At 46.7% G+C, this 26,217-nt stretch overlaps 1 protein-coding gene across 3 annotated transcripts in view; it reads right to left on the bottom strand.

The window, feature by feature from the left end:
* Window positions 1-1,859: 1,859 nt before the first annotated feature.
* The window catches only part of LOC144107834 (agrin-like), a 516,722-nt gene continuing 492,364 nt past the window's right edge, over window positions 1,860-26,217 (bottom strand). For all 3 annotated transcript variants that reach the window (XM_077641040.1, XM_077641041.1, XM_077641042.1), the window contains 2 exons: window positions 21,715-21,744; window positions 1,860-6,308 (listed from right to left, as the gene is read on the bottom strand). In XM_077641040.1, coding sequence (XP_077497166.1) covers window positions 5,849-6,308; window positions 21,715-21,744 — 490 coding nt within the window. In that variant the 3' untranslated portion in view covers window positions 1,860-5,848. The remainder of the gene's footprint in view (window positions 6,309-21,714; window positions 21,745-26,217) is intronic.

The following is a 26,217-nucleotide window of genomic DNA, read 5'->3' as shown; positions in this document are numbered from 1 at the left end:
CTTCTTCTGCTCTCCGTTCGTTTGGGCGACGGAGTTTACGGTTCAACCTCTGTCTCTTTCACCGTTTGAGGCGGTCCTCGCAGACTTCGCAGGTATAAGAGCCGGCCGTCTACTTCGGGCGTCTTGACCGTACTCTGGATGGTTTGCGTGATTCGGTTACGGCATTTTTTACGGGCGTCCTGGAGGCGTTGCATCCATGCCGCAATGCCCGTTATACCGCTCACGGGTGGGGGAGCTGCCTACACCCTTCCGAGTCAGTGAGTCTTAATTTCTCCGGTTATTCACTTTAGTTTCGATATGGGCACCGAGATGCTGATGATATAGTGATCGCTGCCCAGTGTTTCGCCCACCAGCATTTCCGTACATTTTTGACAAAGGAAAAGTCTGAAAACATCTCTCGGTTAACGCTGTTGCCTATTCAGGGTGGTTTGGAGGAGGTTGGTTACCAATTAAGGCCCGTTTGGTCGACCGCGTCGGGCAGTGATTTCTAGCCTGCGGTTCTGGCGCTGTCATAAATGATGATGCCGAAGTCGTCCTTCTGAGCCCTAGTCGGACTGTACAGATTCAGGATCAAAGTGCTACGTCGATCCCTCTTCAGCGAGAGGGCTTCCACTATAGCACGTGTTGATATCGTGATGTCGAAATGCTCCCAATTCAGTCACCGATTTGTGAACCAAAACCGCTACCCTCGGTGACCCATGTGTTGAATTAGATAGTAACCCCGAAGCTTTAGATCGTCTGGCTTCCCACTTTTTGAAGGTAGGTGACGTGGGGGGGGGGGGGGGGTGATTTTATATGTAGAGCAGGAGCGAGCTTCCCTCTTGTTGAAAGAGCGGAAATTCCACTGCCAGATTTCTAGGTGTACTTCCGCGCTGCGTGTGCTGTTATTCATTGCTGACATTCATGCCACTGTCGTCACAACGGGTTGGCGCCGCTGACGTCACCAGGTCTATGGAAAAAAAAGTGGCTGATGAGGGACGCTTCCTCAAGACTCCAGTGTTATCAGTATCTATGAACCGACCTAGAATACGGTATGCCTTTCCTGCAGTGCATTTCATGCTTGCATCTATTCTCGACGACCAGATCTTCTGCATATTTTTGTTTGTCACTTGCCGCGGTGGCTTAGTGGTTAAAACGCTCGACTACTAAGCGACCGATATCGCGACCTGGAATACCCATGTCGCGATATCATCATCATCAGCCTCTCCCTTGTCTCTCCAATTTACCCCATCCTTTGCCGGTTGCGACCACTGTATCCCCGGAATCTTCCCAATCTCGTCACCCCACCTAACTTTCTGCCGCCGCCTGCTACGCTTGCCTTCTCTTGGAATAAACTCCGTTACCGTCACCTTGCCTTCGCATTACATGCCTTGCCCAAACTCATCTCTTCCTATTGATTTCGACTCAGATGTCATTAACCCGGAATTGTTCCCTCACCCACTCTGACCGCTTCCGGTCCGTTAACCTTACACGTATCAAGTTAAGCTGAACCAATTTCGTTAGCCTCCATCGCTGTGACGGGCGATGCCAGTGCATGTTAAAGCATCCCCAAGTGATCCGAATTTTTCCGGAGCCCTGTACTACGGCACCTCTTTCGATCACCTTCCTCCCTTCACTCACGGCGCGGTCGAGGTGTCCATCAAGAAGTAAGACAGTTACTGCGCCATTTCGTTCCCTGAGAAACAGCGAACTGTTTTTTTTCGTTCTGTCGGAGGATTCTTAATTTGTGCGGAACCAGCTTTTAGGCGATATCCGACAATATTCGATCAGTCTGAATTGGGAGCCATGGATAACTCTTACCCAACATGGTTACCTGAAATAAATGCTAGGCGCAGTCAGAGGCACACAAATTTATCAACACATTATTTTCAAGCTTTATTGCAGAGGATAGCCAGTTGGTAATTTGACGTAAACACAGCACTTTCTTCCGACGCTTCACTCCCTGTCGCGGCCAGTTTTCAGAATTGCTATCGCTTTCACGTCGCAGTTCAGCCTGAACTATTTATAAGCAGGAACGTTCTTGCTCCGAACATGTTCTAGAGCTTTTTAAGTGTAACAGAACGCTGATAGGAGCTCAGCAACTGCAACCTTTTCGCTCAATATAATGGCGTTTGTTTGGTGTCATCAGCCTCAGAGGGTGTTCACATGTATTGGACACAATTCGCACGAGGATTTCATGTTTGATATAACACTTTGTCAAGGGTACAGCATGAGTGGTCCTTATCGTTTCCGTATGGTAACACATAAACAGAGCAAAACCAAATTACAAACAGTCGTAAACTGTGTATTTCACAAGAACATATTGGCTATGCTTGTTGCTGCTTTGTTTTTTTGTGAGCCTCAAGGTGCAAGTCCAACCAGGAAACACTCGGCGCCGAGCACAAGGTCAAAAAAGCACGCAAGAATCTGACCAAGACCCTTAACCGAGCTTACAAGCAGACAGGACTGTTTGCAAGAGCATTTGCCATGCCATTGAAGATACCTCATTATGATCTCCTGTTCAATTGGCGTCGCACCCACACCACGTAGCTGCGTTAACATTTGTGCTAGATGATGCAGGCGTTCACTGCAGCATTGATTCACTTAAAAAAAATTTTTCACAGCTCATCGAGGACACAAAAATTCTTTTTTTCCCACTATATTGTTAAGCCCCGTTGCGTTTGATGCCGTTTTTTCTCCATCACTTTCAGCCCGTGTTTAGTCATGCATACAATGCGCCGACCAAAAAAGATGTCACCCCCATTGTTCCTTTTTGTGGAAACGAGGGAAAAAAGTCTTTTTACAACTTCGCACACAAGCAACCTATGCATACCTGCATACTATGCAATAGACACCTTTAGTTGGACGTGCCAGTAAGCTTGTGTACGCATCGCTCACTGCGTTGTATGCGCTGTAAACACAAACACGACACACTTGTTTGCCGTGACGCAGCTCTCAAATGCATGTTCACATAGCAGCGCCATCTAATCACAAGAAGTACATCAGCGCTGCGTTGAAGATATTCTTGCCCGACATAACAGATAACCAGGGCGGGTGCATTGCGAGCCTTTTTGATTCCAAGAAGAAAAACTAAGCAAACACAAGAAAATGCAAAAGCTGCAAAAAGTTTTTTTTTCAGCAGCGCAGGGGACAAAGGACGTGACAAGTGCACAGACACGGCGCTGTGTCTGTGCACTTGTCACGTCCTTTGTCCCCTGCGCTGCTGAAAAAACCATGTCACACCAACTTGCCCAAGCTTCCACAGTATCTGCAAAAAGTTGCAGAAGTGCATCGTTGCTATGACGAAAACGCGAAGCTACAAAACGATACTTATCCAAGAAGATGACACATATGCAGTGTGTAGTAAATATGTAGAAACAATTGAACATCTTATACTAGAATGTGGCAGTATCGATCAGGATGTCGATGCAGTCTGTCACTCTCCCCGAAGCCTAGGGTTTAGCGATAACAAAGGTTAAGTGAATGAATCGGCGGTAGAAGTTAGCAACAAATGACCGCATGACTGGTGGGTCGAAAGGAAGGCAGTGACATAAGGTTACATGTTAAGGATTAAAAATTTGTACTTAAACATGGCGAAGCGATACATGCAAACCGTTCAGTTTGACAGATTGCTTAATGAAACATAAAGAAAGAGAACAGCCAAGCATGGTGGGAACTCCCACCGCCCCGTTTCAAAGAGGACCATCCTAAAATTCATCGAGCCATCCGTTCACGGCGAACAGTGGGGCTTAAGAGCCAGATAATCTCCAAATTAGCTGAAAGGAGGCAAGTTGTCGCTTATACTTTGACACTTTGACGTGTTGGCGAGAGCGTGCGAAATAAAAGTGAACGTCGCCATTTAGAGCGAGCTATCTGTCGAAAAACGCAGCGGCGACATACATTTGTTCCAAAGCGGCGCGAGCTGCCTGTCGGCATTTTGTCAACTTCTCCTCTAACGTGCCCGTAGCGAGCGCACGCAATTAAGGCGAAAGAGCTTAAGCGCTCATAGTTGCGGTGACGGTGTCCGTCCGGTTCATCTTGGTACAGTGCCAGCTGCTACCCTCCCCCTCACCGCCAGCAGCAGGCAGCGCATGCGCAAGTGCGCATAGCAACAGTGACTTCAGTCGCGCCGCTAGCCCCAGTGGCAGCTGAGGCGCGCGGCGCATGCAGAGTTGTGTGTAGCGACAGTATAGCAACAGGCAGTCGAGGTGACACAGTAATCAGGAAGGCTTTCGCCATGCACACTTTAGGCCCACAAAGTGTCCCCGTAGTTTTTTTGTAGCGCGCGTACGCCCGCAAGACGCAGCGAGATGCGCAGCGCTCTGCGCATGCCATTCGTTATCCTCAGAGCCACTGCATACGCTAGCTCACTGCGTACGCCCAACTAAGAGTGTTTAAAGCGATCAGGAGCAGCGCAGAAGAGCGCACGTGTTAGCATTAAAAGCGCCACTAGTCCTTCTTTGCGCTATTCTTTGCACCATTGATCGCCGACGCATCGTTGGTTCTAACAGTCACGTGTAAACGGCGTATGTACAACACAAGTCCAGTCTTCGCCACACGTTCTGGTAGCGATGGTATCGCTGTGGACAATTCTCCGGTCAACAGGCGGCCAGCTATCCATGGGCTCGCATCGACGGCGTGACGTGGTGTTCAGTCGTCCGCACTTCAGGCGTCTACGACAGCGTACAACAAGGCTTAACGTTTTTGGCCCCGTGCGGGGAATGACCTCCCGCCATTCGGGAGGACTGAGGCACGTTCATGGAAGACTGTAAAGGCGGTCACCCGGCGGTCGTGGCTTCCCTTGGCGCGGTGTGACAGAGTCCACGAGACGGACAGAAGAAAGGCGCGGACTGTGACCCATCGCAGCAATAATATCGCTATGCCTACATTTCTAATGCAATCGCATTTAGGTTGTCGTCTTGCAAAAAGCACGCGAATTCTGCGTAACAAATGCCTCTGATTGCCCGAGAGGGTCGTGACGTCACTGCACCGCCAAATTTGAAACTCTGAGGACTAGGATATTGTTTTAGTACCTTCCGTTTAATTATCACATGAGATTATACTAACCTGCCACACTTCCTTCATCCGCCCCCCTAATACCACTAATCCACAGTTATAAATTTTCTAGGGTGTGCCAACTTGCAAAATTCGGTCCTTCGGAATAACGAGTGTGCCAACTTCCAAATGCTATCACATTGTCTTCTTTGTTAATAAGGCCTCAAGTTTTCAGAACCAGCCGCAGCGCGTCAGGTAGCTGCCCAAATGGAGCGACGAATTGGACAAGTTGGCACTGCTGTTCGTTTCCATCGGCTCGGATAAAACAAAAGGAACAAACAAAACCACTTAGCGCTTAGTGACTTTGTGTCCCTTGCCGATTTGGCACCGTTTAAGTTATGTAGTGGATTAGGCAACAAGTTTCTGATCGCAAGTCTGCGTTTCGCTGCCAAAGAGCATGCATTCCGCAAGCATTCAAGAGTCATCGTCGCCACACATTCCTGATGGATATTATTCCCGCTCTCTTAAGCCCTTAAAAAAGCCTAACATACTTGAAGCATAAATGTTCCACTAATGACATAACTGTAGCTGCAGTCCTCATGTAAATGTTTGAATTTCCGAAGCACCCACTCACTCCATGCATGGAAGTTGTTCTACGCTCGTGCTAGCTGCTGGTGCAGGTCGGTTTTAATGCGACCAAAACTGACGCGGACATACAGGATGGAACCATTACACTCGGACGAACCGCAGAGCTCTTGCTTTTTAAATTTCAACATTGATATTAGCAGCGCTACTACGCAGCGGCCTCGAGTAACTAATGTGTGCGCCTTTTTTCTGCCCGTCACTTGCTCCGTCCCGCCTCGGGATCTGCGCTTCACGTGGCGGGCAATTGGTCGTCATCGGCGCAAGCCGGGCCTGCGAGCGCCAATTCCCGGCCGTCGACAGTCACGTCGCGGACGCAGCCGACGAAGCCGAGGTACAGAGCTGCAGGAAGGCCAGGCGGCAGCTTGGGGCAACCGCCCAGCCAGAGCAGGCCGTCCGTGTTCAGCTGCGTTGCTCCGGGCGCCGCGTTGGCGCTCAGTGGCTTCGCTCCGTCCACAACCAGTGTCGCCAGGCGACCCTGACGTTGTAGCCGCGCTGTGTGCCAGTGGCCGTCATCCATGCGAGCCTCGGACCACAGTTCCTGGCGCCTGGCGCCGAGGTCGTAGGAGACCAGCAGCCGTCCTTGGTCCAACGCCAGCGCCATGTGGTCCCCGCGACCACCCGTCCACAGAAGCAGGCCTCGAGCTTCCCGGGTGCGGAAGCGCACTTCCACCTCGTTCTCTGGGGCACCCCTGCAAGACGCATCCAAGCGTTTAAAAAAAAAACCCACTGAAACGTAAAATACGTAGATTTAGAATAAAAAGTCCTTGTGAAATGGCAAGTACATATGTTTTTCTGTGTTCATTGTATGGTTTCGATATTGTTTCAGTATAATTTCTTCATGATTTCTATAAGAAGTGAAGGATGTCATACGGACTTCGCACGAATTTAGCCTTTTCATGTGCCCGACACTCCGTTTAAAAAGGAGCGGTGTCAGGCAGGGAGACACGTTCTCGCCAATGCTATTGACCGCCTGTTTACAGGAGGTATTCAGAGGCCTGCTTTGAGAGCAGTTGAGGATAAGAGTGGATTCCAAGAGAAGGCAAGCGTAGCAAGTGGCGTCAGAAAGTCAGGTGGTGGATGAAATTGAGAAATTTGCGGTGATAGGGTGGCCGAAGCTGGCAATGGACAGCGTTCATTGGAGAGACATTAGAAAGGCCATTGCCCTGCAGTGGGCGTAGTCAGGCTCGTGATGATAACTTTAGTAATCTTCAATTCGCTGTTGACATTGCCTTGCTAGCTCACTCAGAACTATAAAGCATGATCAATGAGCTGAGACAGGCAGAGCAGAACGGTGTGTGTAAAAATTAATATGCAGAAAACCAAAGTCATATTCAACAGTATCGGAAGGAAACAGAAGTTTACAATTGATAGCGAGGTGCTGAAAGTGGTAAGGTAGTACATCTAATTAAAGCATGGAGTGACCGTTAATCCCGATCATGAGGGAAAATAATTTAGAAGAATAAGAATGGGGTTGAGCGCATTTGACAGGTTCTCTAACATTATGAATGGTAGTTATCGAATATCCCTCTAGAGAAAAGTATACAACAGGTGTATCTTCCCGGTACTCACCTATGGGGCAGAAAAGTGAAGGCTAACAAAAAGGGTTGAACTTAAATTGGAGAGAACGCAGTGAGCTGTGGAAAGGAAAATGATAGGTCTAAGGTGACGAGACAGGAAGAAGTCAGAGTGAGTGACGGATAAATAAATGAGGTGACCAGTTTTCAGTGCTTTTCGGTTAAAGAGATACACAAAATTTCGAACGCAAAAATGGAACAATCGATATGATTTCTTTCTTCTAGAAGGTTTCTGTTGCGGCAGTTGATCGGGACATAATTTAATATGATTCTGAATATTGTGCGACGAGCCACTGCCACCCGCATTGAGTGACGTCAAAGTGCACTTGCCCTCCATTATTGTGACGTCATCGAACCCAATGGTTGCTCACAGGAACAACCAATGCTTGCCGGCGACACCGACAGCATCAGAAATGTAGTTCAAGTTGGCTGGTTGACCCTGACGTCAGGGTACACTTCAGCGCTGGTGCCGAGTGAGACCGAAACTGCCGGTATAAAATCGTTTGTAATTAATTATTGGCGCTGCGGACTGCTGTTCTGAGGACATCTTTATAAGTTCTAGGCCAGTAGGCTTCCTTCAAGGCAATCAAACGACGACCGAAAAACTTTGTGTCCTTTCATATTGTTCTGACATGTTGATCATTTTCTATCCATTTCTGCACGACCGGTTCGTTTATTTGGCGCGCGCTCGCTTTGTTGCACTCAAGCACACTGCATATAAAGACTTTTTGTTTTAGACTTTTATGAGCTTTGAAATCTTTGCATGAATTTTGTGCACAATCTAGAAATTCATATGCCAATGCATCTCATACAATGAAATTTACAAATTTTTTCGTTCCCAGAAAACACATTCTGTTGAGTCTGCACGCTTGGAGCAAGGTTCAGAATCAGGAAAATTAAAAACAATACTGTATAAAAAATTTCTGAGATATCACGCAGGAATTTTGTGAAAATGGGGGCCCAGTCATTCCAAACACAAAAAATAATGATTATCTGAAAGCCCCGTCCCTCCAATATCACAAGCGACAGTGAGTCGCAAATTTTTTATCGCCGTCCCTGCACAACCATCATGACAGTCGGTGAGTTTTGCTTACCAGCAGTGCTAAACGGAGAAAAGTGCATTTACAGCTTTTCATTTACATCTTGTACAAATCACTAATTTTGAAATATCTCCACCTGTCCGACGGCGAGTTCTTCCTTCCCTTTCTTTTATTACTTCGCACCTCCGAGAAATCAAAGACCGGCTCACACGATATTGCCGCCACTGCTAAACTAACGATAGTTTACCGCGAAATTTGAAACAGACCCTTTAGGTGGGGGAAAACAAAATCACCGGTACGTGGCAAGGGGAACGTCAAGGTGGCGCTTCCCACCGACTCCCTGTAAAGTACGAGCCTCCCTTCAAGAATCCATCCATCTATTCCTTCATCAATGCCGTGGACAGTACGCCGCTCGGTCCCGTTACCACTGTACGGGAGTAGTTGATGGGGCATCAAATACATCTTAGGCAGTTGAAACCAGAGCAAGGTGCCAACATGTAGTATATTTAAAATAAGGGGGTAATTGATCTTAGCATGCACATGATAAGGGTGCTAACTGATGGCAATGAGTAGTGACTCCATCATTTCAAATATACTCTACTTACAGTCTTCCCCTAAACACACTAAACTTACACCCCTCACACTTGGAGTTGATGAATTCGGCCCTGCCCTCTGCAAGCTCTCCTGGTCATATATAGTACTTGGTAAAGTGACTTCCACGAAAGGGGGGGGGGTGCAAATCTTTAGCCACCAAATGTTTGTTATGATCGTTTTTGTAGAAGCTGCTTAGATTTACTTTTTTTTGTGGCTGCGCTTTGCTGATGACATTGCCTCGCTAAGTCACTCAGGAGATGAGCGGCAAAACATGATCAGTGAGTTACACGGACAGAGGTACTGTGGGTCTAAAGATTCATCAACATTACCACCAGTATAATTATGCCCACTGCAGGGCAAAGGAATCTCCCATGTCGGTCCAATTAACCCTCTCCTTTGCCAGCTCCGCCTACCGTATCCCCCCCAGCTTCTTAATCTCATCCGCCCACAAAACTTTTAGCTCACTCCTGCTACGCTTCCTTTCTCGTGGAATACACTCAGTTACCCTAAAGGACCAGCGATTATCTTGCCTTCGCATTACATTCCCTGCCCAAGCCCATTCGTTCCTCTTGATTTCGATTAGGATGTCATTAACCAGCGTTTGTTCCCCAATCACTCTGCCCGCATTCGGGCTCCTCACGTTACACCTATCATTTTTCTTTCCCTAGCTCACTGCGTTGTCTCAACTTATGCAGAACCCTTTTCGTTAGCTTTCACGTTTCTGCCCCATAGGTGAGTATCGGTAAGATGAAGCTGTTGTATACTTTTCTCTTGAGGGGTATTGGTAAACTGCCATTCATGATTTTAGAGAACCTGCCAAATGCGCTTCACCCTATTCTTAATCTTGTGGTTATTACCCTCTCATGATCCGGATCAGCCATAGAGTTTCTTGCAGTTACCTAGAGGGAAAACTGGCGCCCAGTTTATGGAAGTTTGCATGGAGCTTCCTTAAGACCAGCTCAGCCACCATGGGCGCTCTAAGCATCAAGGGACGGAGAGCTACCGACTGCAGAACCATAACTTTTGGACAAAAATTAGTCCAAAAATAAACTTAGTTCGATATTCAAGAATGCCCTAACATCCAATGTCCTGTGGATAAATTGCAACAAACTAGCAGGAAAGCATATGAATGCAATGTTTGCCCAAAATAAGAGATGGTTAGCTCTTGTACTTTCTTCACCATGTATGCTCACTGCTGCCAAAGGCCTTCTGCGAAGGCTGGCAGTACCTCTGAAGCAAGTACCTCTGAAATAAATAATAAATAAAAGTATTGCTTCCCACAAATCTTGTTTTGCGCTTAACAGGCGCACATTTAAAAAAGAATTGTGTAAAAAAATGTTGTTGCATAAGCACTTTAAGAGGTTTTTTAATGGCATTTCGCAAAACAGATCCCTATTATTGGCAGCCTGTGCTTTTCGTTTTCGCTGCTATGGATTTCGCGGCCGACGTTCGCGCCAGTCATCTGCGCACGGGGTGCGCCATGGACGCAATGCGACATCTCAGTAACGCCACTCTGTGTTCCCGAAAAAATCCGACTGTCCCGCACCAAGTAGCTCACCGGCCCATGATGCTTTGAGCGTCCATGATGGCTGACGTGCAGCGCCGCCAGCTTTCCCTCTAGTCAATGATAAGAAACTATGGGATCAGCGGCCACGACCTGCCCAAAGTAGACGTATTCTCTTACCATTTCCAGCCCCTCGCTACCAATTGAGAACTGATGTTGCCTACTTAGGTATTCTTCATTAACGCTTATCCCAAGCTGTTCCCAATTCAGGCAACGGAAAACCTCCTGCAAACAGGTGGTTTGCGCCCTGCCTTATTGCAATATCATTGCTCACTAATTAAAAGACAGCCGACCAAGCGTTACAATCTGTTTATTGGTCTTAACACCCGGAATATATATCCGAAAAAACAAGCATGCGCAGACAGTTGGAGGCAGACACGTCATACACCAGCGCCGTGACGAGGCGAAAGGGAATCCAGAAAATCACATTCAGAAGTATAAATCTGTAAGGAAGGATCACTCGCGTAGCGATCAGATAGCCTTTTAATGTGGAAGGCCTCCAGCACAAGCCTCGCTGTGACATTGGCGCTCCTGCCCAGAATCTTTGTTTTCTCAAATCGTGCCCTACACGTGCTGTCACAGGAAGAAATATGCCGCACAATATTAGCGGTTCTGTCGTTGTTTTTTAAATTTCTATCATTTCTATCTCCGGTCATTAATGCAACGGCCAGTTTGACCTACATAAGAAGACCCACAAGAAAATGGTATGCTGTACACCACCCCTGTAGCGCATTTGACATAAGAAATGCCATGTTTCTTTTTGCAGCCACTCTCACAAGGGCCAGAAATGCGTCGGCAAAGCTTTGAAAGCTTGTTGGGGGCTGAGAAGACTAAGGGCACGTGGTGCCTGCCGGCCACCTTCTTGAGGTTGTGTGACACTCGGTGCACATATGGAACAACCACCGGCTTTGATGTCGAGAAATCCGGTCTTCTTTTTTGAGCGCCTTTTTGTTTTTGCAGGAGGGTTTCAGCAATAGCAGAAATAACCGGACCAGGGAAGCCTACCGCCAAGAGGCGGGAAACCTGATTATTGACACTCTCCTGAATGCTATGAGGGCACGATTTAAGAAGGGCAGACTTCAGGCAGAGTGACGCAATAGCTCTTTTCACAACTTTTGAGTGTGAAGAGTCGTATCTCAACAACTCTTTGTTGACACGGGGGGAGTACATCCAGCACACGTGGCCATTACAGAATCTAAGCTTTAAGTCCAGGAACCGTAACTGTTGATTGTCAGGCAATTCAAGCGTAAAAACCAACCCTCGTCCTAATTGATTAAAAACAGCTAAAATCTGAGAAACAACCGGGTCAAGGGATGTAAAGGTCCCAGCCCTTAAAAGGATTAAAAAATCATCTACATATCTAAAAACTTTTAAAACCGGACCATCACGTAAGGCAATTTCCAAAGAGCGGTCGATAAAAGCTAAAAAAATATCACATAAAATTGGCGCTACACAAGAACCAATGCAAATACCTTTGCGCTGCAGATAAAACTGATTGTCATGTAAGATAAAGGTAACATTCAAGTAATACTCTAAAAGCTTTAGAAAATTATCGGTTGAAATGCCGGCATTGTTCTGGAACGCCACCGCCCCCGAGCTTTCGATACACTCTCTAACAGAGGCCAACAACTCAGCATGTGGTATCGAATAAAACAAATCTTCAATGTCGATAGAAAAGGCAGAGCATACCTGATCGCTGTTTTTAAAAAAATCGGCAACATCAGCTGACTTCTTTACCCAGAAGGGGTCATTAATAGACAGAAGTTTAAGCTTGGAAAGAAGAAATCGGCTGACGTGGTGTTGCCATGAACCCTTCTCACTTACAATAGTCCTAAACGGCATATCTGGTTTATGTGTTTTGGCCGAAAAAAAGACCGACAAGGAATTCTTTGAACTGTTATCAATAGCACTCGCTAAAGGCGTCAGCTGCAAGCTCTTGCAAAAGTCAACAAATTTTGTTTTTACTCTGACTTTGCTTCGTTTGACAGGCAAAAACTTTTTGCCAAGCGCCTCAAGGGCTTTTTCCTTAAAGAGGCCATTTGGTAAAACAACAAATTTGCCGTCTTTATCGGACTGCAGTAAGCACAAATCGTGGCTTTTGAAATGGTGCACAACAGAATTCACATCCACAGAACCAGACTTACTCGGGGAATATTTAGCACACCTTTTAAGGCTGTCCACACCTTCTAGTAGGCATCGTTCCTTGTCCTCATCGTTGGCCTTTGAGGCAATATTCCTATTAAAAGCAAGGAGCTCGTGAGCCGGTACCTTGGTTTGAAGGCAGTACTTGGGGCCTTTTTCCAGGACAGATAAAATGTTTTCTGGCACAGTAGAACCACCGGCGAAGACCACACGCTCCTTGTTGTCATGGCTTCTTTTCTTACCGAATGAGGTGAGGAGACAGGCAAGATCAGCTCTCCAACGTTGTTCGACGACGTGCGAAACTAGACTCTTTAGGTCAGCTGTCTTCTTTTTGGCGAACCAGTCAGGGTACAAACTCTGGCAGACGACCCACATCCAGTCATGGTAGAGCCTGATCTGCCGCCAAAGTTCCGAACGGAGAATCTTGAGAAGGCGTTTGACATGGCCCCACGACGGTTGAACAGGGCCAACAAGTGCACTAACACAGCCAGGAATAACACCCCTCCTGAGACAGAAGGCAAACTGTCTTGCTTGACATGTAGCGATGACGGTGTGCCGCACAAGATGATCCAGGACAGAAGGATGAAGAGATGACGAACAAAAGGATGGGCCCGCTGTACAACAAATACAATTCAGAAGAGCGTGTTGTCGGGCAAGTTGGCTTTGCATGATATAGAAGAAGTTAGCGCAAAACTTAGACGAAGACAGAGAAGAAACACACAAGACGACAGACGAGCGCTACTACCAACTGTTTATTGGGTCTTAACACCCGGAATATATATCCGAAAAAACAAGCATGCGCAGACAGTTGGAGGCAGACACGTCATACACCAGCGCCGTGACGAGGCGAAAGGGAATCCAGAAAATCACATTCAGAAGTATAAATCTGTAAGGAAGGATCACTCGCGCAGCGATCAGATAGCCTTTTAATGTGGAAGGCCTCCAGCACAAGCCTCGCTGTGACATTGGCGCTCCTGCCCAGAATCTTTGTTTTCTCAAATCGTGCCCTACACGTGCTGTCACAGGAAGAAATATGCCGCACAATATTAGCGGTTCTGTCGTTGTTTTTTAAATTTCTAACATGCTCCCGTAGCCGGTCATTAATGCAACGGCCAGTTTGACCTACATAAGAAGACCCACAAGAAAATGGTATGCTGCACACCACCCCTGTAGCGCATTTGACATAAGAAATGCCATGTTTCTTTTTGCAGCCACTCTCACAAGGGCCAGAAATGCGTCGGCAAAGCTTTGAAAGCTTGTTGGGGGCTGAGAAGACTAAGGGCTCGTGGTGCCTGCCGGCCACCTTCTTGAGGTTGTGTGACACTCGGTGCACATATGGAACAACCACCGGCTTTGATGTCGAGAAATCCGGTCTTCTTTTTTGAGCGCCTTTTTGTTTTTGCAGGAGGGTTTCAGCAATAGCAGAAATAACCGGACCAGGGAAGCCTACCGCCAAGAGGCGGGAAACCTGATTATTGACACTCTCCTGAATGCTATGAGGGCACGATTTAAGAAGGACAGACTCCAGGCAGAGTGACGCAATAGCTCTTTTCACAACTTTTGAGTGTGAAGAGTCGTATCTGAACAACTCTTTGTTGGCACGGGGGGAGTACATCCAGCACACGTGGCCATTACAGAATCTAAGCTTTAAGTCCAGGAACCGTAACTGTTGATTATCAGGCAATTCATGCGTAAAAACCAACCCTCGTCCTAATTGATTAAAAACAGCTAAAATCTGAGAAACAACCGGGTCAAGGGATGTAAAGGTCTCCGCCCTTAAAAGGATTAAAAAATCATCTACATATCTAAAAACTTTTAAAACCGGACCATCACGTAAGGCAATTTCCAAAGAGCGGTCGATAAAAGCTAAAAAAATATCACATAAAATTGGCGCTACACAAGAACCAATGCAAATACCTTTGCGCTGCAGATAAAACTGATTGTCACTTAAGATAAAGGTAACATTCAAGTAATACTCTAAAAGCTTTAGAAAATTATCGGTTGAAATGCCGGCATTGTTCTGGAACGCCACCGCCCCCGAGCTTTCGATACACTCTCTAACAGAGGCCAACAACTCAGCATGTGGTATCGAATAAAACAAATCTTCAATGTCGATAGAAAAGGCAGAGCATACCTGATCGCTGTTTTTAAAAAAATCGGCAACATCAGCTGACTTCTTTACGCAGAAGGGGTCATTAATAGACAGAAGTTTAAGCTTGGAAAGAAGAAATCGGCTGACATGGTGTTGCCATGAACCGTTCTCACTTACAATAGTCCTAAACGGCATGTCTGGTTTATGTGTTTTGGCCGAAAAAAAGACCGACAAGGAATTCTTTGAACTGTTATCAATAGCACTCGCTAAAGGCGTCAGCTGCAAGCTCTTGCAAAAGTCAACAAATTTTGTTTTTACTCTGACTTTGCTTCGTTTGACAGGCAAAAAGTTTTTGCCAAGCGCCTCAAGGGCTTTTTCCTTAAAGAGGCCATTTGGTAAAACAACAAATTTGTCGTCTTTATCGGACTGCAGTAAGCACAAATCGTGGCTTTTGAAATGGTGCACAACAGAATTCACATCCACAGAACCAGACTTACTCGGGGAATATTTAGCACACCTTTTAAGGCTGTCCACGCCTTCTAGTAGGCATCGTTCCTTGTCCTCATCGTTGGCCTATGAGGCAATATTCCTATTAAAAGCAAGGAGCTCGTGAGCCGGTACCTTGGTTTGAATGCAGTACTTGGGGCATTTTTCCAGGCCTCAAAGGCCAACGATGAGGACAAGGAACGATGCCTACTAGAAGGTGTGGACAGCCTTAAAAGGTGTGCTAAATATTCCCCGAGTAAGTCTGGTTCTGTGGATGTGAATTCTGTTGTGCACCATTTCAAAAGCCACGATTTGTGCTTACTGCAGTCCGATAAAGACGGAAAATTTGTTGTTTTACCAAATGGCCTCTTTAAGGAAAAAGCCCTTGAGGCGCTGGGCAAAAACTTTTTGCCTGTCAAACGAAGCAAAGTCAGAGTAAAAACAAAATTTGTTGACTTTTGCAAGAGCTTGCAGCTGACGCCTTTAGCGAGTGCTATTGATAACAGTTCAAAGAATTCCTTGTCGGTCTTTTTTTCGGCCAAAACACATACACCAGATAGGCCGTTTAGGACTATTGTAAGTGAGAAGGGTTCATGGCAACACCACGTCAGCCGATTTCTTCTTTCCAAGCTTAAACTTCTGTCTATTAATGACCCCTTCTGGGTAAAGAAGTCAGCTGATGTTGCCGATTTTTTTAAAAACAGCGATCAGGTATGCTCTGCCTTTTCTATCGACATTGAAGATTTGTTTTATTCGATACCACATGCTGAGTTGTTGGCCTCTGTTAGAGAGTGTATCGAAAGCTCGGGGGCGATGGCGTTCCAGAACAATGCCGGCATTTCAACCGATAGTTTTCTAAAGCTTTTAGAGTATTACTTGAATGTTACCTTTATCTTACATGACAATCAGTTTTATCTGCAGCGCAAAGGTATTTGCATTGGTTCTTGTGTAGCGCCAATTTTATGTGATATTTTTTAGCTTTTATCGACCGCTCTTTGGAAATTGCCTTACGTGATGGTCCTGTTTTAAAAGTTTTTAGATATGTAGATGATTTTTTAATCCTTTTAAGGGCTGGGACCTTTACATCCCTTGACCCGGTTGTTTCTCAGATTTTAGCTGTTTTTAATCAATTAGGACGAGGGTTGGTTTTTACGCATGAATTGCCTGATAATCAACAGTTACGGTTCCTGGACTTAAAGCTTAGATTCTGTAATGGCCACGTGTGCTGGATGTACTCCCCCCGTGCCAACAAAGAGTTGTTGAGATACGACTCTTCACACTCAAAAGTTGTGAAAAGAGCTATTGCGTCACTCTGCCTGGAGTCTGCCCTTCTTAAATCGTGCCCTCATAGCATTCAGGAGAGTGTCAATAATCAGGTTTCCCGCCTCTTGGCGGTAGGCTTCCCTGGTCCGGTTATTTCTGCTATTGCTGAAACCCTCCTGCAAAAACAAAAAGGCGCTCAAAAAAAGAAGACCGGATTTCTCGACATCAAAGCCGGTGGTTGTTCCATATGTGCACCGAGTGTAACACAACCTCAAGAAGGTGGCCGGCAGGCACCACGTGCCCTTAGTCTTCTCAGCCCCCAACAAGCTTTCAAAGCTTTGCCGACGCATTTCTGGCCCTTGTGAGAGTGGCTGCAAAAAGAAACATGGCATTTCTTATGTCAAATGCGCTACAGGGGTGGTGTACAGCATACCATTTTCTTGTGGGTCTTGTTATGTAGGTCAAACTGGCCGTTGCATTAATGACCGGCTACGGGAGCATGATAGTAATTTAAAAAACAACGACAGAACCGCTAATATTGTGCGGCATATTTCTTCCTGTGACAGCACGTGTAGGGCACGATTTGAGAACACAAAGATTCTGGGCAGGAGCGCCAATGTCACAGCGAGGCTTGTGCTGGAGGCCTTCCACATTAAAAGGCAATCTGATCGCTGCGCGAGTGATCCTTCCTTACAGATTTATACTTCTGAATGTGATTTTCTGGATTCCCTTTCGCCTCGTCACGGCGCTGGTGTATGACGTGTGTGCCTCCAACTGTCTGCGCATGCTTGTTTTTTCGGATATATATTCCGGGTGTTAAGACCCAATAAACAGTTGGTAGTAGCGCTCGTCTGTCGTCTTGTGTGTTTCTTCTCTGTCTTCGTCTAAGTTTTGCGCTAACTTCTTCTATATCATGCAAAGCCAACTTGCCCGACAACACGCTCTTCCGTTACAATCTGCTCTTCGTCATGGCTCCCATGAACAACGTGTCGCGGAAATTCGAGAGCTCCACCACACAGCCATCAACAAAGGGCACGATATTGTTTACCATTGGCTGCCAGGACAAAGCGGCATCGCAGGCAACCACCGCGCGGACGAGGCCGCGCGAACTGCTCACCATGAGGGCGATTATGTGTCCATCCCCATCTCGAGAGCCGACGCAGCGGGTAGGTTTAGACCACTGTCACGGGACATCACGCTTGCCGCGTGGAATTCAGGCCAATTCACGCATTCGCATTTAAAAACCTTGGACCCAGATCTGTAGCTTCGGCTTCCATCTGGCCTACCAAGACGTGAAGCAACTTTTTTGTGTAGCCTGTGGCTTGGTGTAGCTTTCACCAAGCACTACTCCTCCTTAATAGGTATGGCTGACAGCCCTGCATGTGCTATCTGTGGGTGTGATGAGACAATTGCCCACATTCTTTGTGAATGTTCTGCCTACAGCGCCGAAAGGCAGTCTCTCTGCCGTGCACTGGAGCATCTAGATCTACGCGCACTGACGGAAACGAAGATTCTCGGCCACTGGCCGCGGCGATCGTCGGCGGTGAAGGCCTCCAAGGCACTGCTCCACTTTTTGAGGGCTTCTGGCCTGCACGATAGGCTATGAGTTTACTGAAAGCTGTGACTTTGCATAGTGAGTTCAATTTCCTGCAACTCTATTTTCTCCTTCATCTTTTTCTCCCCTCAGTCCCTTCCACCCCCGCGCCGAGTAGCAAACCGTTTATTCTTCTGGTTAACCTCCCTGCCTTTCCTGCTCCTCTTCCTCCTATTGCTGAATTTGTGGAAGACTATGGTAGCTGCGCAGTTTTTATATATATCTTTCAGTGTTTTCACACAAGACACCCTGATTCCGCAATGCCTGCATGACTGCTGAGGTTTCCATTGAGTCAAATGTTTTCTCGTAATCAATGAAGTCCATATACATAGGGGTTACTTTTCCGATTCAACCGAAAAAAAAACGATAAATGTACGCCGATTTTTGTTTTGGAAATTCGATTTCAACCGCAAAATGTCAGTATTCTTGCAGGCAAGGCACAGCTACGTGGCAGTTCAGTAGGAGTTACACTCAAAGTTGTAAACTAAGTAGGGAAGCCAGTGGTGTGATGAAACGGTGGCATTATTGGATAAGCCGCGCAGTGGCGCGATTTGAGCCATTTTCCCGATTGTTTACAACTCTCTACAGACCGGGAAGCACAACCTGCCGCCTGCTAGCTAAGTACTATTTGCTCGCTATCAACCTCCGCTTAGAGTAGTTAGTCGGTTAAGTAGCTTTGTCAAGTGCCAGGAGGACACTCACACGATGACATGCATGGTCGTCATGGAAAGTATCATGTTCCGGCTACCGCGACGATTAAGCCGTAGTTTCATCGCTGTCATCAACACGCAGACCACGTGATGCCCCGCCCTCTCACTCTACGATGCGGGACAACCCAAAGGAAACTTGTCTACCTAGCTTTTAGAAGTGAGTTCCACTTGCGTTCTTGATTGCCGGCTCCCTCACTGAACTTGCGCTTATTTTTTTATGACAAAAGCAAGTCCTTCTACAAGCACACCTCCAAGTGCAAAATTACTGGTAAATTATGTTAGCTACTGGCTAACGAACTGCTCATGCTAACAAAAATGCCGAGATAAACTCTGACTAACTTTTGACCACACAAAATGGCCACATTAAGTCACCGGAAAAAGTTAGTAATTCATCCCTCGAAAATAATATTCCGCGAAAAAAAACCGAAACTTGCATTCTCAATAAAAGCCGGAAAAAACTGCCGAAATTTGGAAAAATAAAAGCCGAAAACTCCTACACCTAGTTATACTCCGCGCATTTCTCTATCACCTGATCGATAGTGTGAATATGGTCTATTTCCGAGTATCCTTTATGAAAGCCTGCCTGATCATTTGGTTGATTGAAGTTTATGGTTGTGCTGATTTTATTTGCGATTGCCTTAGTAAATACCTTGTAGGCAACGACAGTAAGATGATCGGTCTGTAATTTTTCAAGTCCTTGGCGCTTCCTTTCTTAGGAATTAAGATGATGTTTGCGTTCTTTCAAGCTTCTGGTACAGCCGAGGTCTTAAGGCATTGCGTATACAGGGTGGATAGATTTTCTAGCACAATTTACCCTCCGTCTTTCAACAGATCTGCTGTTACATGATCTCCACCAGCTGCTTTTCTTCTTTTCATTGCCCCTGACTGCAAAAAAATTTATAATACATATGTAAACATGCCAAGGTTACCGGATACATTGACATTCATAAGTAGACATGACGCTAAGCATGTAAGGTGAGCCAATTAAAGAGGTGCCATAAGCACCTTTGAGCCACTAACAGGAATTGCTTGTGAGCGATTTAATACGGGATAGCATACCTATTCACAGAAGAGTGAAACAGTCATAATCTGATACTAAGGCTTTCTTTACTTCCTCTTTCGTTACTGGCGGGAAGACGCATTGCTGTGCGCTAATGTCTTTCTCGTTAACACTCTGGTTAGATTCAATACTATACAGATTTGTGTAGAACTAACTTATCCATATCTCTAATGACATTGCCCTGCATACATCAGGATTTTACCTACACCTAGTTTCGTCTTCATCGCTTTTAGGCTACCTCCATTCTTTAGAGCGTGTTCGATTCTCTGCATATTACCCTCCCTCATGACGACTAACTTGTGCTTATTTATCAATATCCATAGCTCTGCCATTTCTATTCTGTCTGTATGGTTCACCGCTTTGATACTTTAGCGTTTCTTAGTCAGATATTTCGTCTTCTGAGATAGCTTGCCGGTATCCTGTCGAAACATCCTACCGCTATAAACTTCTACGTTGCACTCCGTAATGATAGCTGTGAGATTATCGTTCATTGCTTGAACATTATGGTCGTCATCAGCAGTTAAATCCGAATATGTGTTCTGCAACGAAATCCTGAAGTCTTCTACGCTCCCTCTTACCGCTAACTAGTTTCTCACTAGTTTCTTCCGATCCCTCTTCAAACCTACGCTAATTGGAGACCTTATCTTTTGGTCGCTACAACGCACCTTTCAGAGGACCTCCACATGCCGCTCATAGTATCAAGTCCATTTCATTTTTAGTCTCACCATTGGGGCTCTTCCAGGTCCACTTCCTGTTCTTTCGTTTGAGGTAGAAGGTATTCATGATCCGTAAATTATTTTTACCTGCGAGCTCTACTTTTAACTCTCGCCTGCTATTCCTAGAACATATGCCATAGTCGCCTACTGCCTGGTCTATAGCCTGCTGCTTGCCTACATTCGCATTGAAGTCGCGTATCAGTACAGTGTGCTGTGATTTTACTTTGTTAATTTCCAATCCAACGAGTACATAGAAGCTTTGAACGATATGGCCATCATGGCTGTATGGCCTCTTATTGAGTCTAATTAGAATAGATGCCAGCCTCTCGTTAATACTAGAAAAATTGTTCCATGTTGCCTGCTATATCCTGACTGATGAATCCGACACCTAATTCTCGTCTTTCGGCTAATCCACATCCCTGCCCTCTAGTACTGTATACGCCTCTTCTAGCTGTCCTCACTAAGCTCTATGAATCAGATTTGATACCCGCAAGCTCCTCGAACAGCACTGCTAGGATTGCCTCACTGGATAAAGTTCTAGCGTTAAACGTTGAAACATTCAGTTTCAAATGGAGGCCTTAGCACCATCCGCAGCGTCACAGGTCTGACAGCCGCCTTGGTCAGTTGCTCCGCAGCCGCTGGGGACTGAGGTTCGAGGGTTAATTGGTTTTTTCATGGAAGGCTGTGGCCAAGTACTAAACCAGGGTGGCCAAATCCTGTTCTGGTGACGGAGTGCGTTGTCGGTTCTGGTCACCGAGATCAGGGCGCACCCGAGGCCTGGTTATGCAATATCCCATCGATACGGAGAGTTTATTTTTAAACCTGGAGGAGAATTGTTCGGCACAGGGATTCGCACCCCGGACCTCTTGCACTCGAGGGGGATGCTCTACCTCTGCGACATCGCTGCCATCTCCAAAGTAATTTAATGAAAGGAAAGGTAAGGTGCCCCTTGCCTGTTACTCCACACTGGGGAAGGGGGAAAGTGGAATAAAGGAGAATGAGTGTGCAAATGAAGGGCGATGACGTCATAATACAATGAATTGCTTTTAGTGGTCTATCTTACAGGAGACAACAGGAGTTGAAGATACTACTGCGTATGCAGGATGCGGCATCCCACGATTATTTTTCTGCAATGCACTCCACTCGTACCCCGTATCCATGCTCTTATGACGTGTGGCTATATTTGAGCTTAGTAAAGTTTGATTATTTCGTTTGATACAACAGGAGCTTTAACAATAAAAACTTTAACCATTCACTCACCCTAATGGCTCTTCGTCTTCGCCAGGCTCCCTGAAGCAAAGAAACAAAAGAAAACATTACGTCCACATTAAGGAAGGTGGAAAAAAAAGAGAGATTAGATAATTTTCCTAGCATTCATTCTTTGGTATATCGCGAATTTCCATTTGGCCAAAATCCCTAAGAAATATGGTTCTCTGCTTCAACAAAATCTCAATACAAGAAAAAAGTGCAACAAAAGTCTCTATATTTTCCATTGCTGGTTGCTTGCAGACAGATTTACAGATACAGGTATATAGGAAATCCGTATACGTGCGATATTCATAGGCGGTAAGTAGCCTGCTAAGCAACGACGCTTGCTTTCAGACAATGTATCGCTGTTTGCACCTATGCTGCGAACAGCAAACGCCGGGATCCGACGCCCAGTCCAACTGCAGTCATCCTGCTGTGCCCGGTTATGTACGGCACGGCAATGGGTCGTCGAAAGCGGCCAGCCTCGCCGACTTTCACAGGAAAATGACTACTGCATTGACGGACTTCGATTGCAGCCAGTGGCACACCGCGACACCAGCTCCGTTGCATGAACTCCAAACAAAACCGGAAATGCTCGTCAGAGACTCCATGGTCCGTAGCAAAACAGAAAAAGAAATATTTTGGCGCCATTTTAAACTACAGCATGGAAAACTGCGTCACTTTTGCTCTACGCTTTTGAGCGCCCAAGGAAAGCAAACGTCGTGAGATTTGACAGAAAACACACTGTGGAAACATACTTACCAGTTTTGCTTTACAGGGTTTGCAACGTTCTCTATCCTTAGCTGAACAGCTGACGTGTTTAAAGGGAGGCCTGCGGATTCGCTAAGCTGCAGCCGGCTTTCACGTATGCATCTAAAACGATGTTCGCTTTGGGACGCACATTTCTAGTAACAATGCTAAGCCAAATGCACGATTTTTTTCCTGTTTCAGATTATTCTCACGACGCGCGCAAAATCTCAGGGTAAGCGGGGCGGCTGCCCTCTACTGCGGTCTTATTTTCTGAGACAGGTACTGACAATTACGGAGAAGCGCTACCAGACAACATGACACCAAGAGGAGATCAGAGCTCGGACTGCGGTAAGGCGTTCCGTTTGAAGATTACTATAATACTGTGTTTCCTTTCATTAGGGGACACTCGAAAACTAAACGGATGATACGAGGTCACTATACGGGCAGCGCATCAGGAAAATATTAATTTCATACGAAATTCGTCTGACAGCATGCATTTCATATGGAAATCATCTTGGAGCTACTCAGAAATGTTACAGAAAATGCCAGTTGTTTAAACGATTTTGGCGGCATAATAACACCAGTGTTAGAGTACACCAGAAAAGAGGAAAATCATGTTAACTACTAAATTGATTAACTAACTTAGTTAAGAGTGAACGTCTTAAATATTGCAGATAGGCGCCTGGTCGCAAATACAGAATTGTAGCTGGCCAATACTAAAAGCCATATCAATTTTTAGAATATCAGATTTTTTGAGACCATTTTATTTCCTTTCAGTTGAAAATGGGAGACGAGGCAAAAGGCATAGAGCCTGACAAGGCCTCGACTCCCATCTTTGGTTCAGAGCAGGCAAAACTTCAATACATTTGCAGGGAATGCCCCTAATAAAATTTCGAAAACGTGATTGTTCTCGCCGCTGTGGCTCAAGAAACTTGACCATTTCTCGCCCAATTTGAATATTGCGCACCGCAGACGCGCGATTGCAGCGACGCCCATCAAACCACGGCAGCCCGTGACATAAATACCCAGTGACCATCTGTTCTCAGCTTCGGCTGGAGAATTGAGGAGCGCGCTAGGCGTCGCGGCGCTGGCGGGCACAGAAAGCCACATGGCATGACGTGGTTTGATGGGCATCACAGAGCTTGCACCGCAGGCGCGAGATTTTAAATTGCGCCAGAAACGGCTAAAATTTTGTTGGGCCACTGCAGGGAGGGTCATCACGCTTTCCAAATTCTAAGAACTAATAAGGCTTGAACAAATGGTCAGCTACGACTTTATAATTGCAGCGAGGCGCCTATCTGTAATCGTTAAAAAGTCAACTATTATAATTTATTTATTCACTGTAATAACATTATTGGCCTTTCATCTGGTCTCTGCCAACAATGGTACGGCCAAGCCTACTTAAAACTAACCTGACGGTTACGCCCACGGCGTTCGTTGTGTCCAAAGTTAGTAGTAAATAGACTTCACTTGTTACTGAAAACAAAAAGCAATAAGTCGGACAAAAGTGGCTTTTATTTGTTTGGAAAGTGAGTTAGTTATGTGAGCCAATTTATTCAAAGCGGGCCACCCTATGAAGGTACCTTCCAACGTCTTGAGCGCGATCATATTCTCGCACCGAGGCCTTTGCTGTGAGCAATTTGCTTTAGGGAAGCGATATAACTAATCAGATTTCTCGCGGCCGGGAGTGCTCGTACTTCTCGTACACCGGCTCCTTTAGACCACGTCGACGTCAGCACTGACGAAAATCCGCATGCATCTGTTCACATGTGTTTTCGGTAAAGTTGAAGTGAATTTAGCGCGAAAAAGGGACACCAAAAGAACCAGAAGACAACAGAGGGTCTCTGTATTGGTTCGTAATTGGCACAAATCCTGAGCGACCTCGTTCTAGCACACTTCGACCGGAGGCTTCAAGATGCCCTCCAGGATCACCCCATCGTAAGCATTTTCCGATATGTAGACGGTTATTCGGAGGACTTCTAAAGGGGCAGCAGCAGCAGAAACCAGGCTAGTCCTAGATGACTTCGAGCTCACGCTCAATGCCTTTGAGCCGACTTATGAGCTTCCTGAAGACGACAAGCTTCGGTTTTTGTTCCTGGTTCTGATGTGCAAGGAGGATCATCTGTGTTGGCGGTGTGCGCCCTGTTCCCAGAAAGGCTTCTTGTCTTACCACTCGGCCCACTACAACCATGGTGAAGCGGGGAATTGCGCTGACTGTGATAAGAAATGTCCTTCTGAGATCCGGCCGTCATGAAGTGGGAGCTCTTCTTGATGCTCAGGCTCTACGTCCGAAGGGACCGGGGTTCCCTGATCACTTCCCGCACAGCCTTTCAGAGAAGGCAAAGTGACCCAGCAAACAACGCACCTCCCCAGGAGCGCCCAGAAAGGGTGGAATGTCCCTGTCCCAGTACAACATTTATCGAACATTTCCAGGCCGTAGAAGCAGGACATAGAAACACAAGCAAAAGGGAAGTGCGCCAACTAATGTCCCTGAAACGTTTTTTCGAGGGTGTTAAGCAGAAACAAAAACAAATCATAGCATTTTGGTCCCAGAAAGGTTGCTGAGAGAACGTTTTTGGGACCAATGCTTTTCAACAAAAAATACAAATTGACTCCTCGCTCCCTTTTCTCTCTACCTCGCGCCAAAAGCTACGGGGAGAGAAGGTTTTGCGCTTGCACTCGCCGTTTTGAGAGATCAGACAGTTTTGTTCGAACAGCCGAAGAAAGCGCAGTTCACCCCGCATTTCTCTCGTGGGCCGTCGGCTCCATGCTGCAGGCAGGCAGTCGACGGCGGTCTGCCTTTTCATCGCATCGCCGGGAGCGGCGGTCACCAACATGCCCGTCTTCAATAGTGTTTCCAACTTCAGCACGGTGCGGCGGTCCCTGCAGGCATCTCCAACTATCAGCAGTCCTCGCTGCGCCGCTGTCTAGCAGAGGCGCAGTAATGGGCCTCCAGTCGCTCGTCCGGCTTCCTCGCTGGGCGGAAGCAATCTTGCGCAAACGTATTCGCGCAGCCCCTAGCCGCTCGCGCGCAAGCCCCAGCGCGCAGCAGCTCTTGCTCTCATTCCTGGGCTGTCGTGAACTTTGTAGCTGCGGATTCATGGCAGCTTTCCTGCGCACCTCGGCGTGCCCACATAATTCCTTTTGGAACTGGTGCAGCGGCGCGCGGCGCATCGCAAGTCTCTTGCACAGCTTCACGGCCCTACACCATAATGGCGCTCTTACAGGCGTCGTTCGCGGCAGCGGATTTCAAGGTAATGGGCGACTCCTAGCGCGCACTCTGCATCCCTCAGTGCCTCCGACGACTGCGGCGTGTTGTTGGTGGCAGCGTGGCCATCCACTGCGGTCATAGGCGGGAGAGATCTTCGGAAGCCCGCCAGACTCATGCTGCGAATGCCGATGGATTAAACTGCTCTACCTACATTGCCGTCCTGTCGCAGCGGTATTGTTTGTGTTGTGTTCGCGTCGCTGACTCTTAACCCACCCCCACCGGATTACTTGTGCCTTTATCACCTTGATCTCGCCTCCCACGCCATATTGTGCCGCACGCGTGCTCTGCTGTATCATGGGTGCGGCGAGCCTGGGCTCCTTCCTCAAGACGTACCCCCTTTCCTTCCGGCTCCAAGCAGTCTTATCTCCACACTTAGTCACAAGAAAATAAAAACAGGGGTGTAACGAGGATGTAACGCGAATGTTTCAGCGTTCGCTGTGCCGTGAGAAGGCGCAGGACAGAAAGCTGCGTTGAATTCATATATATAGTTGCAG

This window comes from Amblyomma americanum, chromosome 10 (genome assembly GCF_052857255.1).
Source record: "Amblyomma americanum isolate KBUSLIRL-KWMA chromosome 10, ASM5285725v1, whole genome shotgun sequence".
In the NCBI taxonomy this organism is placed as follows: Eukaryota; Metazoa; Arthropoda; class Arachnida; order Ixodida; family Ixodidae; genus Amblyomma; species Amblyomma americanum.
Note: the sequence above shows the minus strand (reverse complement) of the source record. Positions and strands in the feature narration are given on the sequence as shown.